The 19,677-nt window shown below is 39.5% G+C and overlaps 1 protein-coding gene and 1 long non-coding RNA gene across 4 annotated transcripts in view; both read right to left on the bottom strand.

Moving 5' to 3' along the window:
• Nucleotides 1-19,677, bottom strand: part of NNT (nicotinamide nucleotide transhydrogenase) — a 47,607-nt gene that overhangs the window by 16,298 nt on the left and 11,632 nt on the right. For all 3 annotated transcript variants that reach the window (XM_055790195.1, XM_055790197.1, XM_055790196.1), the window contains exons 6-17: nt 19,076-19,164; nt 17,278-17,465; nt 16,438-16,571; nt 14,538-14,729; nt 13,305-13,458; nt 12,246-12,407; nt 10,479-10,589; nt 9,574-9,719; nt 8,430-8,625; nt 7,937-8,170; nt 5,891-6,051; nt 4,968-5,147 (exon numbers count right to left, since the gene is read on the bottom strand). In XM_055790195.1, coding sequence (XP_055646170.1) covers nt 4,968-5,147; nt 5,891-6,051; nt 7,937-8,170; nt 8,430-8,625; nt 9,574-9,719; nt 10,479-10,589; nt 12,246-12,407; nt 13,305-13,458; nt 14,538-14,729; nt 16,438-16,571; nt 17,278-17,465; nt 19,076-19,164 — 1,947 coding nt within the window. The remainder of the gene's footprint in view (nt 1-4,967; nt 5,148-5,890; nt 6,052-7,936; nt 8,171-8,429; nt 8,626-9,573; nt 9,720-10,478; nt 10,590-12,245; nt 12,408-13,304; nt 13,459-14,537; nt 14,730-16,437; nt 16,572-17,277; nt 17,466-19,075; nt 19,165-19,677) is intronic.
• Nucleotides 13-4,654, bottom strand: LOC114013433 (uncharacterized). The gene is made up of 2 exons (XR_003556391.2): nt 3,530-4,654; nt 13-3,466 (listed from the first exon to the last, which is right to left on the bottom strand). It is a non-coding gene; the product is annotated as an uncharacterized LOC114013433 (long non-coding RNA).

Genomic DNA, 19,677 nt, shown 5'->3' on the forward strand with positions numbered 1-19,677 from the left:
AAAGGCAAGAGGGTTTGATCAGCTAAAGATGAAATAAAAACAATAAAGGAAAGAAAATGACCACACAGAAAACTTACGAAAATATTACAGCCTTCCTGACAATAGTTTTTATCTGCTGGTTTTGCCCTGCTTACAAGCCAGAGCTTCTCTAAAACAGGGTCCTTAAAACAGAGACCCAGATCAACATAACAGCCAAACATCAGCTTCTAATACACTGCATTACACATGTAACCAGAGGATAACAGCAGTGGCCCAAGACAAGAGAGAACAAAACACCACAAACAGCAAATATCTTAAAAGGGAGGGATATAAAAGAATGCACAATTGATGACTGATTTTTTGCTTTACATACGTATATATACACACCCAATTTCTGCAAGATATTTTCTTAAGTTCTTGAACAATTCAACATGTAAGCACAGAACTGCTATATGACAGCAGCTCTTACAGGTAGTACAGAAGCAATGATCCTACAGCACCAAGACAGGAAAGAACGTAACAAAGCTAAGTAGCCACATAAAACTAACCAAATGCTAACTCAAAATAAATTGTAATGAACTGAATGGGGCCATTAACTTACTGGCTGAGCACCAAATAGGAACGAGATCTTAAACTAGGAGCTTTAAGAGGAGAACACATCCTGAAAATTTGGTTCTGTTAGATACATAGCCAGGAAAAGCCACTGGCTAAATGTTTTCACTGGCATGTCTCCTTGCGAGTGTGGTCCCAAAGCAGTATCTGGAAGTAGGCAAAACTTGTAATTGCAGTAAACAAAACTTTAGAAGCAGGAAAGGAACAGGATAAATTGCTTCTTTAATTAAACATGTGTGTCATACATCTGCTGTGCTAGCTCAGAAACCACAGCAAATTTTAAGAATGGATCTGGAGAGGCACACATACAAGTGAGAGGAAACACCCACACAAAAGTATGCTTCCAAGCATCCATTTTTCACTGACATTTTAAATCATGCAACTCCACAAGTTTTTTGCTACAGCCTAAGATATGCTATTCTGTGAAATTCATCATCTAGGAAATAAGCACAACAAAGATACTAGAACTTTTGTTTTTCCTGATAAATCATCACCGTTTCAGATACTGTAAGGAAAACACACAAAGGCAGTGGAACCATCATCTTGGTACTGTCCTCCAAGTTCATATCCTCCAAGAATACGCTGCCTTTGATGTGTATCACAACACTAAACTGCCAAACAGAAAAACAGACTACTTGGTGTATGACAACAGTTAAGCATCTAGGTAAGACAGCCTAGACAGAAAAATACCCTCTTCAGACACTGCACTAAGCTTACAAGAAGCAAACCACTTTCTACACACAACTAAACCAAAAGAACAGTAAGACCAGGCCAAAGGAAAAAAAAAGTTCAACTATTAGAAATCTGAGAGCCCACACAAAACAAGCATGAGATCGAAGCACCCTTGCCTGGGTCTGCACCAAAGAGTCAAGGAAAGAGAAGGGAAGTCTGGGGAAAAAAAAGGGGGTGGGTACAGAAGGCTTAAAAATGAGCCAAGACTCACCAAGCAACAATTAACCAATGCAGCTATGACCTACTCAGCACACAGACAGTGTGGAAACTCTTCTGCAGCCTCTTCCACCTTCTTTACCACCACAAACATACATGAAGAAAGTACATTCACAAATAATTCAACCAGCAGCAAACAGCCCTCTATGCTATGCATACACAGGTGATACTGGCCAGGAGCTTACAGCCCAGGGAAAACCAAACTCTTGACTCCCAAGAACTCCCAAGTCCTTCCACTGTGCCCACAGAAACCACACAGCTAATATAGGTGATGGGCCAGCATACTATTTAGAAGACTTGTCCCTTCTCTTGCTGTTTCATCACTCCAATTAATGGTTCTTCTTTGACCTGAAGCAGTTTCTCCGTCCCCAAGCATACCAATTCTAACACTACAGTTGCAATCAACAAGTATTCACTCTGCAAAACAATGGGAGAAGGATATGCTAATACAATCAAGTGTTCTGAAGAAGACACACTGTGCTAGTGTTTCAAATGTCACAATTCACAGGATGAGTGAACAGTACATGCCTTTGCTTTTTTGATTTGAAGTTCATTTATTTGCCCTTAACTCACCCTACTAGTAGGTGTAAAAGGGATGGATGGAAAATCAAGTAGGTAAGAGTGCAAAACCAAAGTGGCTATCTGAATACACACTATCCAATTTTATAAACTTAAACTTTTAAGAGATTATCTGGATAGGCTTTGGATGATTAAGCTGCACTTTTATGACAACAAGTAACTGGAAATGTTGTAAAAAGGAGGTTTCAACCATTAAGATGTTTCCACAAACACCTTCCCATTTGTTCTAGATAAGCTTCAATAAATGTACTGCTTTGGATGGAAGTCATACAGGGGTGGGAGGGAGGGGAAACCTGGTACTTCATTAGCACAGGTTTCAAATGCCTGAAGCAGAGTTCACTGAAACTCTTGAACATCTTTTCTCATGAAATGCAGCTTCAATACTATCACAGTGAATCCCCTGGTTATAACAATGCTTTTAAAAGTAATGATTTCCATTAAAGGAAGTAAAGCAAAAAAGAAAAACGCTGGGCTAGAAACAAGTTATTCTGCTTATTGTGCAGCAACCATACAAAGTAATTTTAATTTTAATGGCTGATCAATTGTAATTGTCTAAGCTTATGTAACACAGCACAGTATTTCTAGATTACTACCTCAAAAGCTAAACTTTCTGAAGTTTGAGAAACACAGAGGAAAGCCACTCTGTCACTGCATACTATTTCAACAATTACTTCCCCAGGCTTCCTATTTACCTAGATTCCTCCAACCAACAGATGTAAATACCTCAAAACTCTTACAAGTGCTGAGAGAAGCTACCAGTAAATAAACAAAAAAAAAGGAACAGGACAGTAAAATTAAAATGAAGGTATAGAATGACAATGCCTACTGCTAAGTCCATACCCAACAGATTGTATTTTCACAAGACTTACAAGAATTTGATCTTTAAACAACATACTTTTCATGCCCGTGTTGCTCATAAGCATAATCTTTCTATGACATGGACTAAATCACTGACTGTATACAAATACACATGTATATATACTTACATCTAAAAAGAAGTCCCACGAGCCACAATCTGATTTCCTTTTGATAAGGATACACAAAATGTTCAAGAAAGAACAAGACTCTTTAAAATTCATACCTAGGATTGTTCATTTGAACTCACCTTCACAAAGCTGCTCAAAAATACTTTTTAAGGTTTACTGCAATTGTTCCTCAAGAGACATAAGAATTAATCATACTAAACATTCCTAACATGGTGTAAGAGTCGGTCTAAAGAGAACAATATTGTCTCAACATTGCCAACAGAGACCTGGAGATGGAATGTGGTCCTCATGGACACCAAGACACAAAGACCCTGGGAAAGAGAACTGCACGGTACGAGGAGTACGATGCCGTTCCCTGCAACCTGGGGCTCACCCTGGGAAGGAGAACTGAACGGTACGAGGAGTACGATGCCGTTCCCTGCAACCTGGGACTGAACACCCTGGGAAGGAGAACTGAACGGTACGAGGAGTACTATGCCATTCCCTGCCACCTGGGATTGAATAAGGCTGCATAACAGCTGTCCAGAAGATGGATCACAACTGTGCTCATAACAACGAACCAGAAAACAATACGAGAACATGCCTCCTGGTCTGAAGCTACCCACTTCTGGGGCAAGCTAACCTGGCTCGAGAGGGCGGAGACTGGCAGAAGTCCATGGACCAGAGGAGGAGCAAGGTGTGTTGCTTGGCATAAAAAGATGCCTTCTTAGCAACTGAACTCTGGAGATCTTCCCCACCAGGGATCACGACAATCGGAAGGACCGGCGGGACGCTGCCTGGACCTGGGACCACAGGACGCCTTGGACCCGTGGTGGTAGCTACAATCCTCTTTCCTTTTCTTTTTACTTTTCCTTTTATTCACTTTTTGTCTTTCTATGGCACTCCGCTTTACGGGCAAACAATAAAATTGTGCTGTTTGATTGAAGCATAACCCCTTGGCATGGTTGCCTTGATTTTTTGTGCTTCGAGATCATGGTTAACGAACCATCATGGGTCCACTGAGTGGACCGTGATACATGGTAACACCACTATTTATCAGCAGAGACACAATAAAAGAAGACAGCTAGGACTGACCATAGCAAAACATCATGACGGGAACAGTGACAATGGCCATACAAGAACACAAGAGCATAAGTGAAACAGAACTGCATTACAGAAAATCGGGACATTGGCAGCTGCTGCACTGTGGACAGTTTTCTTTAAAGTCATTACCCATCCACCTTTGAAAACAAAAAGGAGAGAGCCAGAGGAAAACACGACACTTCCAAACAATTGTTTTGGAGAAAAGGAGACCATTACTAGTAATATAGTATGACTTATGCACAAAGTTGAAGCTAAGGTTTGCTCTGACACAAACATTGGCATCAGCAATACATTAATGCAAAACTGCTGCCACCACGTGGTACTTCAAAGTAACAGCTCTGAAGAAAGTAGCACACTTTCTTACACTCCAAAATCCAAATTTTAAATTATTCTCTAATTTAACTAATAATTTTTTAAAGGAACGCACTACTTAAATTTAAGCTAAATTTAAAAAATTTATCAGCAGGAGATACTTTAACAACACTGTGGAGTGATAGGCTAAAAAAACCAAAACGACCGAGCACATGTAATCATAAATATTTCAGTTCAGACTGAAATCTTCAATGTCCAAGTCAATGCAAAAGTTTTCCTCAGTTTTGAGGTACCTATCTCTCCAAAACAAAGAGAGATGACCAACATCCAGTCCAACAGTTTCAATCAAGAATTTTCTACTCTGTAAACACCTACCAGTTTGGTCTTCTGATTGCTTATGTTCCTAACAAACATGCTGAATAAGGTTCTTTACTTCAAGAACAAGCACAGTTTCTTCTGACTTCTTACCACACACATGATGTAAGAGAGGATAGCCCCAGAGGAGCCAATAAGTGCACCAACAATGGTCAGCAAGTTGTTGTTCAGTAGGAAGCCCTCAGCACACAAAGCCCATCCAGAATAACTGTTCAGGACAGTAATAACTACAGGCATGTCAGCACCTCCGATAGCTGCTGTTAAAGTGACACCCTGGAAAAGGAAAGAAAATACTTCAGTATAAGCTATGACCAGGGAGAACATGCAGAGAAGACTGTCTGCGTCCAGCACTGAAAAACAAACACCAAGGTACTTAATAATGTATTAAGGTATTTTCAACGTAGGAGGCATGAAGCTGTGGCCTGAGATAGGAGTCAGTGGTTCTGGCTTTTGAGAGGAGACAGCAAGGCACTCCACTGTCTTAGTCTTGTGTTTAGCCACATATTTTTACTCACAAAATATCCTACCAGCTCCACGGGACTGTTCATACCCTTAAAGGATTCACAACAGAGCAGTCTTTGCAAGACTCAGTTTACACAATGGTAACATTCAGCACAAATTTTGCAAGAGCTGGTGTGAGTGAACAGAAAAAGTTACACCTGGGGATAGTCTTACTAAGTTATTATCATAACCTGTAGATCCACTGCTCTTTTGAGTATTTTAAGGGTAAACTTTACAAAAAGTCTTTTAAAATATCAGTTTGTCATATAAAAGGCTCCATTAAGACATAGCTGCAAAAAGTAATGATATACATACATACCTGTTTTCAGCAACAGTTCTGGCTTACAGCTAGACTTAGAGAGTCAGTGGCTACTTGCTACTGAAAGTTAGCATATGGGCACCTGTGGCAACTGTGACTCGGGATGGTAAAATATAATCATAACCAGGAAACTTGCAAAGCTGAACAACAAAATGATTATTTAACTTGTTTCACCTCCTGCAATTCCCCAACTTACCATTATAGCTGAGAGAGCCGACACAGAACCTAAGCAAGTAATTCCCGTAGTATAACTAGGATCCATCATGTACGGAACCATTCCAACAGCACTGGCAGCCAACAATCCTGCATTCAATGCATGTCGACCAGGCAGCAGCAGTGGTGCAGAATTCAGGATACCTGCAATCAAATCCATATTCAGAGACTGACAGATATATGCAGGAGGGCCTGTCTCTCACCTTCAGAGAAGACAGAATACTTCAGCAAAAGAAGAATCAAAAAATAAGAAAAAGGGAGGGGCTGAAGAAAAAACAAGCTAGCTGAAGCTGAGACATTGTGCCGACTGAGTATTGCAACACATTCAAACTTCCTCTAGGTTCTCAAATACTCCTGTTTAAACTTGTCTTACTTCCTAATCTCACTGAAGTGCTTCAGAAAAACCAAAAAAACTCTTCTCTTGAAAAGCCTTTTTAAAAATGTACTCTCATTCTAGCCTCAAGTCTTTGCGCGTTGTGTCTGACGCTCTGTAACAGGAAGCCTTTATCCAGAGCTTCTCAGTACTGGTATTATCTCAGTCTCTCAAAAACTGTGTGCTTTTGGACAATGTAAATAACCGTAAATATAACACACTCCTGCTTTTAAATGCTTTAATTTCACCAGTACCCTCAGCCACACAGACTTCCCACACTGGCAGAGACTTGAGTGTTCGGTATTTGTGTGCTTAAGTTAAAAAGACAATGACATACTTATTTTTACCCTAGGCTTTCCCCCTCACTCTGCCAACAACACAGCAGAGCATAAAAACGGTACAAGTTTATCTGTTACTTTTGGTGTAACTAAATTACTTACCAAGCGCCTCATCTAAATTTCGCTGAATTCAAGGCAAAGAATGAACTGACGGTCTCAGGACTAGGAGTCAAAGTGTGTGACCTACTACCTCTAGTTCAATAGCATAGACACACTTATTATTTCCTATCATGCCCACATGAAAATGCAAGGCAGAGCAAGGAAAAAGAAATCAGGAGACTGGGCTGAAACAGGCAGTGAAGTTCACCAGGGACATGCACACAAATCACTGACAGGGTGGAGGAGGCAAGATGGAGAAAAGGAAAAAAAAATAACCACGAAGAAATAAATGAGTAATTACTTAGAAGAAATACATCTGAAATACATACTACTGACAAATCCTTCAAAAGATTATTAGAGAAGACAGCTTTCCATCCGTGTCATGCTTTCTCCCTCAATGGCTGGTCTCATAAACACTGAAGAAAGCAAACAGACGTCTCCCAAACGAACTATTGCAAAGCTAGTAACAAGATTAGTAGTAAAAAAAGCTCTAAGCTGGAACTTCTTATTATGGTATTATCTCAGTCTCTCAAAAGCTGTGTGCTTACAAAACCAAAAATAAATGTGATAAAGAAACCTTCAGGTGCTTAAGAATCAGGAATTAGTGAGTATTTAATTTAGAAGGCATATTTACTAAAACAGTAAGAGGTATGAAGCATGGAGTTTGATGGAGTTTGCGTTGTGGGTAAAAAGACAGTGAACTTGAGTCGTTTAAAGTGAGGCAGTCTGAACTGATACTGCAACCTACCTAACTAAATGCAGCCTTCTATGCTAAGAACAACATCCCATAAATATAAGTGGTGCTAAGTGCAGCAATACCAGATTTTCAATTAAAATGTCTGCTCAGGAATCTGAAGTTGTGATCATAAAAGTTCAATGAAATTAATTAGAGAAACAGTGACAGGCAGTGTCTTAACAACACTAAAGCAACACATTTCTGGACAAGATGAATGGAGGTAAGGTTACAAGAGTTGGTAATTAACAGCAGTAGTATGCTCAGGCACTGGAGAAAAACTTTTCATAGCTAAAGCTGTATATAAGTTAAATACAATTAATAAAAAAAGTACACTCATAACAATTAAACATATAAACTTCTACCCGATGCAAAATACAAGACTTCTTTCCAATTACACAGCAGTCTAAAGGCAGAGCTAAACCCTGGGCAGGGGAGCAGGGAATGCCCTTTAACAAATACTTTATTCCAAATGGAAGGTCTCACCTTGAAGTTTTCCATAGGCAACAAGAGAGCCACTGAAAGTCACTCCACCAATGTACGTGCCAAGATACGCCACAACCTTGGTGAGGTTTGCAGCTGGATCAGTAGCAAAGTGAGGATATTCAATCATGTATTCTGCTACGCAGGTGAGCACAGCAGCCAAACCAACCAAACTATGGAAAGCAGCCACTAGCTGAGGCAGATCTGTAATCTGGATGCGTTTAGCAATCGTCAAACCTATTGAGAGTTGAGAAGGGAAGTCTTACAAAACACAACCAATCTGTACAGCTAGAAATTAACGTATCAGGGACAGTTCAGTGTGCAATGAATACATGCATGCACATGCCTGTTGCAATGGAAAAATTGGAACTTCCATAAATGCAAGTTAGTCAATTCACCTGTGAGCTACACATTATTTTTATGCAGTATTTTGTGTATATACAACTTGCATAAATGCATGTACAGAGCATGTATTATTATAGTATCATACACATACCTATGGTACCACCAAGTGCCATTGCACCCGACATCTGCGCCAACAATTCAGGTGAAGGTTTAAGGCCTCCAAGAGTTGCTGCTAAACCTCCTGCAACACCAATCATACCCAAAGCATTTCCAAGACGAGCTGTTCCTTGGGTGGACAAACCAGCCAGGGCACCAACACAGCATAAGCCTGAGCCCAGATACATAATCTTTAAAGTAAGAAAAACATCAAAATGCATACATGAAATAGAGACAAATTGCATAATCATTATAAAAATCTTTGTGATTATTACACAAAAGGGCTGATTTCTCCAGAATATGTATAAGTCACAATTCTTAAGTCAAAACTCTTGATTGTTAGAAACTGTTCTACGGGATGTGATATTGGTCAAATAAAATGTGGTACCTCTCAAAACTTTCTCCCCACTTTATGACCTTGGTTTATCTGCACTGTGAATGCTAAACTTGAGTCAAGCCAATTTTCATCATCAGTTCAGAAGCAAGTTTTCCTTTAGTACAAGCCCAAAGCTGAACAGTCCTGTTCATTATAGGAACAGTTTCAGGATTTACTTATGGCATATATGAACTGTTTTCAGAAAGTATAAACAGACAAATGAAATGAACTGTACCTGTCTAGATAACTGGAAAAACTAATATATTACAAACCCCTGGCATAAAGGTATGCTTGGATCACTTTTCCCAAACACAGAAGGTAATAAATACTGATTTTACTCACCATTAAAACAAATGCAAAGAAAAATGTACTGTAAAAGGTTCTATAGATACAATCCCTGTCTATCCCTGTGTGCTGAAATTTCATCCCACCCAGATGTCATACCTACTTTAACTGTCACTCCAAGGTGAATTTCAAAAAAAATTAAACCAAAGACTGATTTCTGTAGCTACTCTAATATTTAAGCTGTAATTGAGGGAAAACTATCCAATAAATAACAAAGTACCTGCTGCTTCACATGAAAAATAAAACCCCAAAGCTTTTTAAAGTTTGCAGATTCAGCATCTGAGGTATGATGAAAGCTTAAAAGTTAGTAACATTTCAGATTGCCCTTGCGGGAATATGAACCTGATGAAGAGACCATGGCAGTGAAGAAGCATACCATGCTGTGAACAGCAGGCTAAAAGCCACAAAGTTATCTTACCTGTTCAATATTATAGCCACCGCTGAGAGCAGCTGCATAGCCTCCCACAAACACACCACCAGGAAGTAAGTACAAGTAGTTGTACTCAGGAGGATCTGTGGGACGTTTGAACATATCCAGCATTCTCTGCGTAACGAGAAACCCACCTGGCCAAAGCAAGGGAACACTTTTCAAAACTAAAATCTGTAACTAAGTATATGCCAACGTATTACAGAAATCTTTGTTTCAACCATATTATCACACAAAGTTAGCAAATGACACCAATAAAGCCTCTGAAAAGCTAGGAAGCTGGAAAACTGCCAGGAAACAAAAATCAGGGTGAGATCCTGTTGTCTTTTTTAACCTCTGGAAGAAATTCATAAAAGGAGAAGTTGGAAAGCCTGAAGACTTGCTCTGGCTTCATACTCTATTGTAGGATACAGCTTAGATTATGACTGTGTCCATTTCCCTATCTACTCTAACAACAAACAGTATTTACAAGTCACATGGCTCATTTTCTTATCTTTTTTATTCATGAAGCTGGGACTTCTGAAGCTTAAGCAAGCAGAATTTTGGTTTTTGCCACTAGTATATTTTTCAAGTAGGAAAAGAAATATGAGGACAAGTACAGTACCATCTTGGGATATACAGGAAAAGGTATTTCAAATTATCATCATCTAAAGGATAGCACAGAAGAAAAATTCACATTTAAATATTTCCCTAAAAAAAAGTTACACCACAGGGTGTACAAACTGGATGCAATAACTACTATGAAAATTTTGGTGAGGGTTCTTTATTGATGTATGCTCTCAGATCCTACTCCCTGAATAGTATTTCTGGCATCTATACAATACATGAGCTAGAAGAAATAAAAGAATTACACAAGTGCCTTAAAGTTACCCTCAGGAGAAAACTTACATTCATACCTGCAATATTAACTGAAGAGATAAAGGCAGAAAGCACTGCTAGAGTTTCAGGAGTGTTTGCAGGGAGATAGGTTCCACCCATCAATACCAGCCCACCAACTGCAGTTAGCCCTATTTAAAAGAGAAAAAAAAGTGTCACTTGAACCTTAAAAAGCTCTAATACCTGCATCAAGTTTCCTTTCAGCAAACAGGTACCCACTGACCCAAATTTAGACCACTACTCTACACATTACTGTTTAAACAAAGACTGCCATGGTCTTTTTCATCAATACAAACATGTTCCAAAAAATTAGTATACAAATACAGTTTCGAAGCACAGTGTCTCAAGCAGAGTCACTTTGCTTTAAATAGTCAAAGTAGATCAGACTTGTGACCTGTCACATACATAAAGTGTCCCCTCAGTGAGTTCACAGGTGACCCCCAGCTGGGGGGAGCGTTGATCTGCGGGAGGGCAGGAGGCTCTGCAGGGGGGTCTGGGCAGGCTGGAGCGATGGGCCCAGGCCAGTTGTGTGAGGTTCAACCAGGCTGAGTGCCGGGTCCTGCCCGTGGGTCACACCAGCCCCCACAGCGCTGCGGGCTGGGGGCAGGGGGCTGGGAACTGCCTGGGGGGAAAGGGCCTGGGGGGGCTGGTCGGCAGCCGGCTGGGCATGAGCCCCCTGTGTGCCCAGGTGGCCAAGGAGGCCAGCAGCACCCTGGCTGGTGCTGGGAACAGCGTGGCCAGCAGGGCCAGGGCAGTGCTGTCCCCCTGCACTGGGCACTGGCGAGGCCGCCCCTCGACTCCTGTGTTCAGGTTGGGCCCCTCACTGCCAGGGGGACGCAGAGGGGCTGCAGCGTGTCCAGAGACGGGCAGGGGGCTGGTGCCGGGGCTGGGGCACAAGGCTGGTGGGGAGCGGCTGGGGGAACTGGGGGGGGGTCAGCCTGGAGAGGCGGCGGCTCAGGGGGACCTTGTCGCTCTCTACAACTGCCTGACAGGAGGCTGTGGGCATCTGGGGCTTGGTCTCTTCTCCCAGATAACAAGCAACAACACAGGAGGAAACAGCCTCAAGTTATACCAGGGGAGGCTTAGATTGGGTATTAGGAAAAATTTCTTCACTGAAAGGTTGGTCAAGCATTGGGACAGGCTGCCCACGGAGGTGGTGGAATCACCATCCCTGGAGGTGTTTAAAAAACATGTAGATGTGGTGCTTAGGGACATGGTTTATCAGTGGACTTGGCAGTCTAGGGTTAAGGGTTGGACTTCATCTTAAAGGTCTTTTCCAACCTAAATGATTCTACAATTCTACATATACACCCACATCTATAAAATCTTACATATTTATAGTTATGAATCTTAGAGGTTGTTTAGGAATTTCTTCTTTTTCCCCCTCTCTCCAAACACACAGCTTGAGGAGAGAAAGAACATAGAAAATATAAAAAGGAAGTTACTTTCAGGGCAACATTTTGGAGAGGCGGGAAAGAAAATGTCTTCTATGAAAGGAGAGACCAGAGCAGTCCAAGCAAAACAAGCTTTAAGGCAAGTATGTTAAGAGTGAAAAATTACTTATAAAAATTAAAAACATACAGCATCACATTCTCCCTCCTTTTGAAAATCCACACTCTCACAAGGAGTGTGTTTGAGGTGTCCTTGACATTTATGAAAGTAAATTCAGAACATGCAAAGTCTGGCATTTTAAAAGGCATTATCAGCAGACTACTGTCTGAAATGCAAGTAAAAGGAGCTGTGCCTACTTGAAACAGAAAATAAGCAGTTGTGTGACAGCTACTTACCTGAGATAGCATTAGTTACTGACATAAGTGGAGAGTGAAGTGCAGGAGTCACACCCCATACTGTATGGTACCCCACTATTCCAGCTAGGCCAAATGTCGTCACCATTTGCGTGAAAGCATTATTAGGTGCTACCATGCCCAGTCCTAACATGCCAGCTAAACCTAGAAGAAAAGCACAGCAAAACATTTCTGTAACTTTTCAATGGTTTCTTACATTTAAACTCTATACAACAGGAGTCCATTATTGAGCTAAAAGTAAAAACGAGTTTTATGTATGGACTTGTTGCAAGATCAGCTGGATCATCTTTGTCAACTACCAGGCTCTTTTGGTGCTAGTGTTTCATTGACAGTAGAAAATAAAACCCTAGATATAATACACACATCTTTGTTACACATGAACACAAACCAGGAAAGTTAAGGTTTCTGCACCAATACTGAATCCTCCTCTATCGTTCTACAGCAAACACGTAGCCGAATCACAACCATGTTGAGACACTACTTGGAAGACTTGAAATGTGCTTACAAAGAACAGAGATTAAAATTAAGAGCACTGAATTCTTTAATTACCTCATGCAGAAATTCTGATGCACACAGAAAACCAATTAACAAGAAGAGCCAATATTTATTTGTGAAGACAAATGTCCTCGTCTCACTACTTCAGTAGACTGTGGACATGTAAGTCCCATACAGTATATTCAAGTTTGAAGAAAGTAATGGCATTGAATTGATTCTGCTGCGAAGTATGGACACAGTCCCTAGCAGGAGTCCTTCAGAAGCTTAAGTATTTTACTGATATTTAAATAAAGCCAAACACATACACAAGACATGAGTCAGCACTGTTTGTAATGTTAATACTTTTGGTTAAATTTCTAAAATTTTGTTTTCCCCTCTCAGAAGCAATTACTACACTACACTGATTTTGCACGAGGATACACAAGCCAATCAACTGCTCCCCCAAATAGTTATTAAATTGAATGAGTAAGATGAGGAATCACTTAAAAAGTACTAAGCAAATGAAGAGCACTCTACACTGATTCTCCAGCTCTGGAAGTTGCCTACCTGCTGTGTATACAGATGCACTAGTCATAGTTTTTCTAAAAGGTGTAATAGTAGCTGCTTTTTCCGCTTCCAGCTCTGCTACTGTCTTCTGCTTCACCGGGGCTCCTTGAGGAATGTTATTTGGTGGAGGTGCTGGGAAAATCACCTTGCCATCCTGACAAGAGATATTTACAGTTATCCCTGACATGGCAGATGTTTTACAGCTAGAGAAGCCTACTCTTCTTAACCTTGCAACTCAGGTAAGTCTTAACATTGTACAGGAACATTTTCCTTTTCTGCATCTGCAGAAGTTTGCAAGGCTGGATGATCAGTACAGCTTGATCAAGTTAACCATACCAGTTCACACATTTTCCAGACAAGATTTAATATCAGTGTCCAAGAGCACCTGGTAGAAATGCAGCATAAGGCTTGAAAGTAGAAACCAAAACAAAGAGGTGAAGCTCCTTAAATGGAAAACATTTATGCAAAATAAAACAGGGTCTCTGAAACTGCAGTCTGCTACAGACTGACCAGACCTCAGCTAGGCGTCAGGGTAGGTCTCACATTGCTTGCTGTTCTTCAAGCCTCTGGAAGAATAACTGGTGGAGCTGTCAGACCTGAGCTGTACACACCACTTCAGCTAGGAGAGCTGAAATCCATACAAGCCTTCTCCAGAGCAGACATGATGAGCGCTACAAAATGTTGACAACATTATGAAGCGAAACTCAACAGAAATTAATACCTCTTAACTAAACTGCAAGTTATTATTTCCTAACAGTTGCAGATGGAGAGCCTGCACTGGCCCATGCCCTAAGTTTGTGTTCTGTTATTTCCTAGAAAAGCTTAGATAAAAAGTATCCTGCAAAATCTAATTCCACCATTTTTTTCTGAACTTAATCTTCTAAGAAAAGAAACATGTATTTTTTTAAAAAAAAAGGAAGACTTTTTCTTGTCCTGTAGTAATGTTTCAAACATGTTCTAAATAACTATGCTTTCATCACATGAATACAACATGCAGATTTAATATTTTTTGTATTTTTCAATAGTAGACATTAGGTATTTGTTTAACCATGACAAGATAACAAAAGCAAAGAGGCTTCCCTTCACAAGAACAGACAGAGGAATATTGAGCTGAGTATGAACACACATGCCTGCCCACACTTGTCCATCAAATCACATCTGAAGTCTATTGGTATGCAATATCTTTGAATGCATTTTAAAGAGACAACAGATTAGGAATATTTACTGACTTACCTTCATTACTACAGTTCCTCTAATAACATGATCCAGAGTCCCATAATCAAATTCATCTTTCGGATCAAAATAGAAATTCTCTTTGTCAGGACTAATAGCCTTTAGGAGTTTGGTAATATTGTTGGAATACAGAGAACTGGCCTGAGTAGCCATTCTGCTAGGCAGGTCTGTGTAGCCAATGTGTGTAACACCCTGAAAAAAAAAAAAAATAAAATCAAATATTAAGGATTAGCACAATCTCTGAAGAAGCCGCATCTCTTCCAACATATCCTTCTGGAAATATATATGCAAACTGTTTCACTTAGATTTCTGTTTTTAACCCCAGCTAAAACTATTATCTGCAGCTCTAATATTATTATATAGGGGGCACATTACTCACAACAGTTACAGAATCCAACATGATCAAACTCAACACCTTAAATGATATTAGCAATAAGCCTACTCAACAAGAAAGATTTATTGGTGCAAGAGCTTGTCCTCTCCAAATCCTACCATTCTATCAGAACCTAGATTCTTAAAGCAACCAGGTAACAGATTATTCTGCCCAATGCTTGGCATCTTCCCAGTCCTTCTGGAGGGTGTGCACTGGATGTAACCTTCTGTATGACAGAGCAAAGGGAGCTTCCTCAGAGCTAGCTAGCCGTGCAAGTAATATGCCCCTGTTCACATTTACGTAAACATGTAACACAATATATCCAAACTGTTTTAAGAATATATGTGACTATAACTAGCTATCAAGGCTTTTGGAATGTATGGAAAGCTGAGGTTGGCATACACTCTTCCTGTTCAAGCAAGCTGTATTAGAATACTGCTCCAACAACTTACAGGTAAGATCCACACACGCTTCCAGGAATTCTGGTTTCTTAATGCAATGCTCCAGCACACTGCTGATAGTTTTGCCCACAGCTCTGTGCCAGTACACTATATCCAGGGGTAATGTTCATCTAAGTGCTCTATATAAATTCTTTATGCAAGCATCTACTTATTTCTGTTTTGCATACTCTGATTTCAGTTTTTAAGCAATGAAATCAAAAGCCCTAGAAAACCACAAAGCCAAATACAATGTGTGACTCATCATACATACACACACAGCCCTGCTTATATTAATGACAATCATGGCATCAATATGTGCTACAGGCTTCCCCAATAACAGCATTATGTCCTTACATTACCAAATAACAGCTTACTTTAAATCTCATCACCCAGATTTCTATTTGCTAGAAGATTTGTCCCAAGTAGTAAAAATAAAACCCAAAAAGCAGAAAAACAAGTTCTTAACTGAGTCACGAACATGGGAGCAAAACCAAAGCAGTTAGCTTCATCTAGAGCAAAACTGTGTATTTTAATAAACCAATTCATGCTAATCCTAGTCTGGGTTACAAGTGGTTTGGATACTTTAGGGCAGACACCCTCATGCTGGCAAGCCTAAAGACATACTAAGATATCATCACTCTCCTGAAGCTGAAATTATACCGTGCTAAGCCAGAGACTTTGCACTGAAGTAAACACTGACATAGCTTACCTATGACAGGGACTGTTAACCTCCAGTTGTGGGAGGTGATGAGATAAGTCAATGAAGCTATTCCTACTGCTGTCTCTTCAGGTAGATCAAGACAAAAGACATCAAACTACACCCTCAACTCAGCAGAAATACATCAGTGGACTTGGAAGTCTGAGCAGTAAGAATTCCACACTTAACAACCAAATTAAAGTTATACAAAGGTATTTGTTTCTTTAAAAATCATCAAAATGGTACAGAGATGACTAGCAATCAAATATAAATCTAAAGGATTACTTAAACCCAAAGAGCAAAATCGGCTACTTATTTTCAGCATACAGTTTAAAAAACACAACATGAATTCATGCAAACTTGAGAATAATCTGCAATTAAAATGCTCACCTTATGAACATACAATTCTCCGGGCTTTGTAGTTTCAATGTTTCCCCCTGCTTCTGCAGCTAAATCCACAACAACTGAACCTTCCTTCATTGATTCAATCATGTCTTTCTTAAACAAGACAGGCGCTTTTTTGCCTGACAAGACAAGGCATAGTAAGTTAAACACAAAATAATACTATTTCATCCATATTGCTCAGGAGATGAGTTCTTCCCTTCTCTCTCTCTCTCTCTAAACCGTATTTCTCTAAGCCAAATTTTCAAGTCATTGGTACCTGGGTTGAAGTGTCACAGAAGGTGTGTTTATACAGGCAGAGAGGATATGTTAGAACATCTTGCTCCCAGGTGTATAAAAAAAAGTATGGGCAGTCTACTAAAGGTGCTGACAAGTCCAATTTTGTCCTCAGTAAACTGACAACATCCAATCTTACAATTCAAGTCATAATCAAAAAAACCAAAAACCAAACCCTCCCAAAAAAACAGAACCCCACATCGTAAGTTATTTACAAGAGACAGTCCTGTTTCACCACACAAACTGGATAGCAAAGTAGCAATGATGCAATAAATATGCAAGAGAATTATATATTCTTACTTTATTACTATCTAGTCCTTGTTTAATAAGAAAACATGATGATACTGAGTCAAAGACTGTTAATTTGTGAAAAACCAAGTTTTAGAAAAAGGCGCACACTTTAAAAACAGGCATTTATCAGGAAAGAGAAAAAGATACATGCTCACACAGACCTAATTCGTTACCACCTCTGTTTTCACTGCATATGCACTTCCAAAACATGCCAACTTACACAAAATAAATGTAAATTAGCATCTTGCACATAAAACATACCTGGAATAAGCGCTGTAGTAATAATAATATCAACATCTTGGCACTGCTTGGCGAACAGTTTCATTTCAGCTTCAATAAATTCTTTGGACATTTCTTTAGCGTAACCACCTTCTCCCTCTCCAGATTCCTTTAAGTCTACCTCCAAAGGCTCAGCACCAAGAGACTTGAACTGTTCTAGAGCTGCAGCTCTAGGAAAAGAAAATTGCAGGACAGAAAACAACCACTACTTTAAAAATCCACCATGGCTTTTCTGGTATTTTTAGTAGCAAGTCTTCAGACAAGAGATCTAAAACTTATTTTAGGATTAAGGAGACCATAACTAAAGTCCTTAACTTTGTGTATTTAGTGAAAAAAGTAATTGCATCACTATTTATGTCCTAATAAAGATACTTGGATGAGGAATGAACATAGCTTACTGTTTCCTGTATGATCAGGAGAGTTGCTCCAAGAAAAGTCTCAAACCTAGGAACTTTAACTGTTAACTGTCTGCTCACATTTTCTCTTGTCATGACCAGGTAAATCTACAGCCCAAACTCCGATGTCTAAGATGGGTGATAAACACACAGCCTGTGGCCCTGATTTAATCTGTGAAATGGGAATAGAAGTCAGTCTCACTTGAACAGGGAAAACTGGTTGGGGGGTGCAGGCAGGTGACGCTGTTCTGGAGTTTGGGTTTTTTCTTTTTTTTTTTTTTTTTTTTTTCTTTCTTTTTTTACGGTTATCCTGTAAATCTGTAATTTAGTCTGCATCATGTGGCATCACAGTAAATTATGAGACTAAATTTCAGTGCTGGGTGAACATTTGCAACATGCAGAGGATTTAACAAATTCTTGCACACCAAGACAGAAGTATATAGGATGCTTAAGAAGGGAATTGAAAAAAATCTGGGAAGTTTAGACAGATTTTGATCATACTTTTATAAAAAATACACTGTTTCCAGTTTGTTTTAAGGCATATGCAGATTTTCTAGCAAACCAGAGCAAATGTTTTTTTCATATTGCACATCATAAAACTGCAGATATATTGATTTTTATTCTTTCATATTAGATATAGCAAAGTGGCACTAGATGCCATTTCTGCATAAAAACATACAAGTAATTTTAATGCAAATACAGTATTAAGCACATACAAATTCAATATAAGAAAGCCATATAATAGAAAAACAAATAAATCAAGTTTGCAGACCCTGTAGCTATAAGAAGGAAAATGCTTGTGCTCTGTAATTTTCCCAGTCTATTGCTCTAAAAAATGGTTATGGGACAAAATAATCCTTCTGAACATAAAGAAGAGACCTGAGAAACCAGTATTTGAAGCAGCTTCAGCTGCAGTTTCTGTTCTTGAATCTTCGAGTTTCATGAACAAAGTAACTCTATGTTTTTCTCTCCTTCAGCAGACTGAAAGAAGTGTCACTCCATAGAGATCCTAGCTGGCCTCTCTGGGACCAGGAGAGTACAAGTGAATGAGAGTACATAGCTAGGAACCTGGATCAAAACAAGCTATAAATGAGGGCATTAAAGATGATTTCTTTATTATTTTCTCCATGTCCCCAAGAAGAACAGAGACATGAATTTCTGGATAAAAGCCCTAAATTTCTCATAGTTCAAATTATTTAATGAGAAGGATGCTTTGGAAGGTTTGGTTGTTTTGAGGTATAAAAAAGGAGGAATAATGATGGAGTAAAAATGGTAGGAAAGGAATTGTGATTCAATGCAGTACAAGTGCTTTCACTGTAATACAGCCATAAACTATTTCATCTTAAAATTATTTCTGATTGCTATTACCATTTTTACACACCCACCTAGTATCAAATCCACGAACCACTGCACCCATCGATTTAGCTGCTCCTGCAGAAGCCAGGCCGGCCACTCCTCCTCCAATGATCAAGACCTAGAATGATACCATTATTATGCTTGGAGTATAAACTAGTACTACAGCTGGTTAGAAGAGCAGTGGCATTATACTGCTTTCACAACTGCAGACAGATCTCATTAACCAGCCATTTAAATAAGTTACATCAGGATAGAGAACCCAAAATGACTTTGGTAAAGCTGCCCCATCAATCTAACAGTTTAAAAGCTCCTAACTCCAAAAGCCAACTCATCAGTTTATGTAAGAACAGGTTTTCTCCTTAATTTATCTTCTTTCTTTTTCCTTCCCTAACTCTACTGTAGTTTTTCTTCAATCCCATCCACCTGCAATTCCCATCAAGCAATCCCTTCCATCACAGCCTTCCATGCACCAGAAATTCCACCATCTCTGACTTAACTGCCTCCTTGCCTTTCCCCATCTGGAAAAAAAAAAAAAAGGTGTGTATATATATATATATAGAGAGAGAGAGAGAGTTTGATGTTTAAAACTAAGCAAAAACTCAAATTATTCTGTGATTCCCCCAAAAACATG

This window comes from Falco peregrinus, chromosome Z, assembly GCF_023634155.1.
Source record: "Falco peregrinus isolate bFalPer1 chromosome Z, bFalPer1.pri, whole genome shotgun sequence".
NCBI lineage: Eukaryota > Metazoa > Chordata > Aves > Falconiformes > Falconidae > Falco > Falco peregrinus.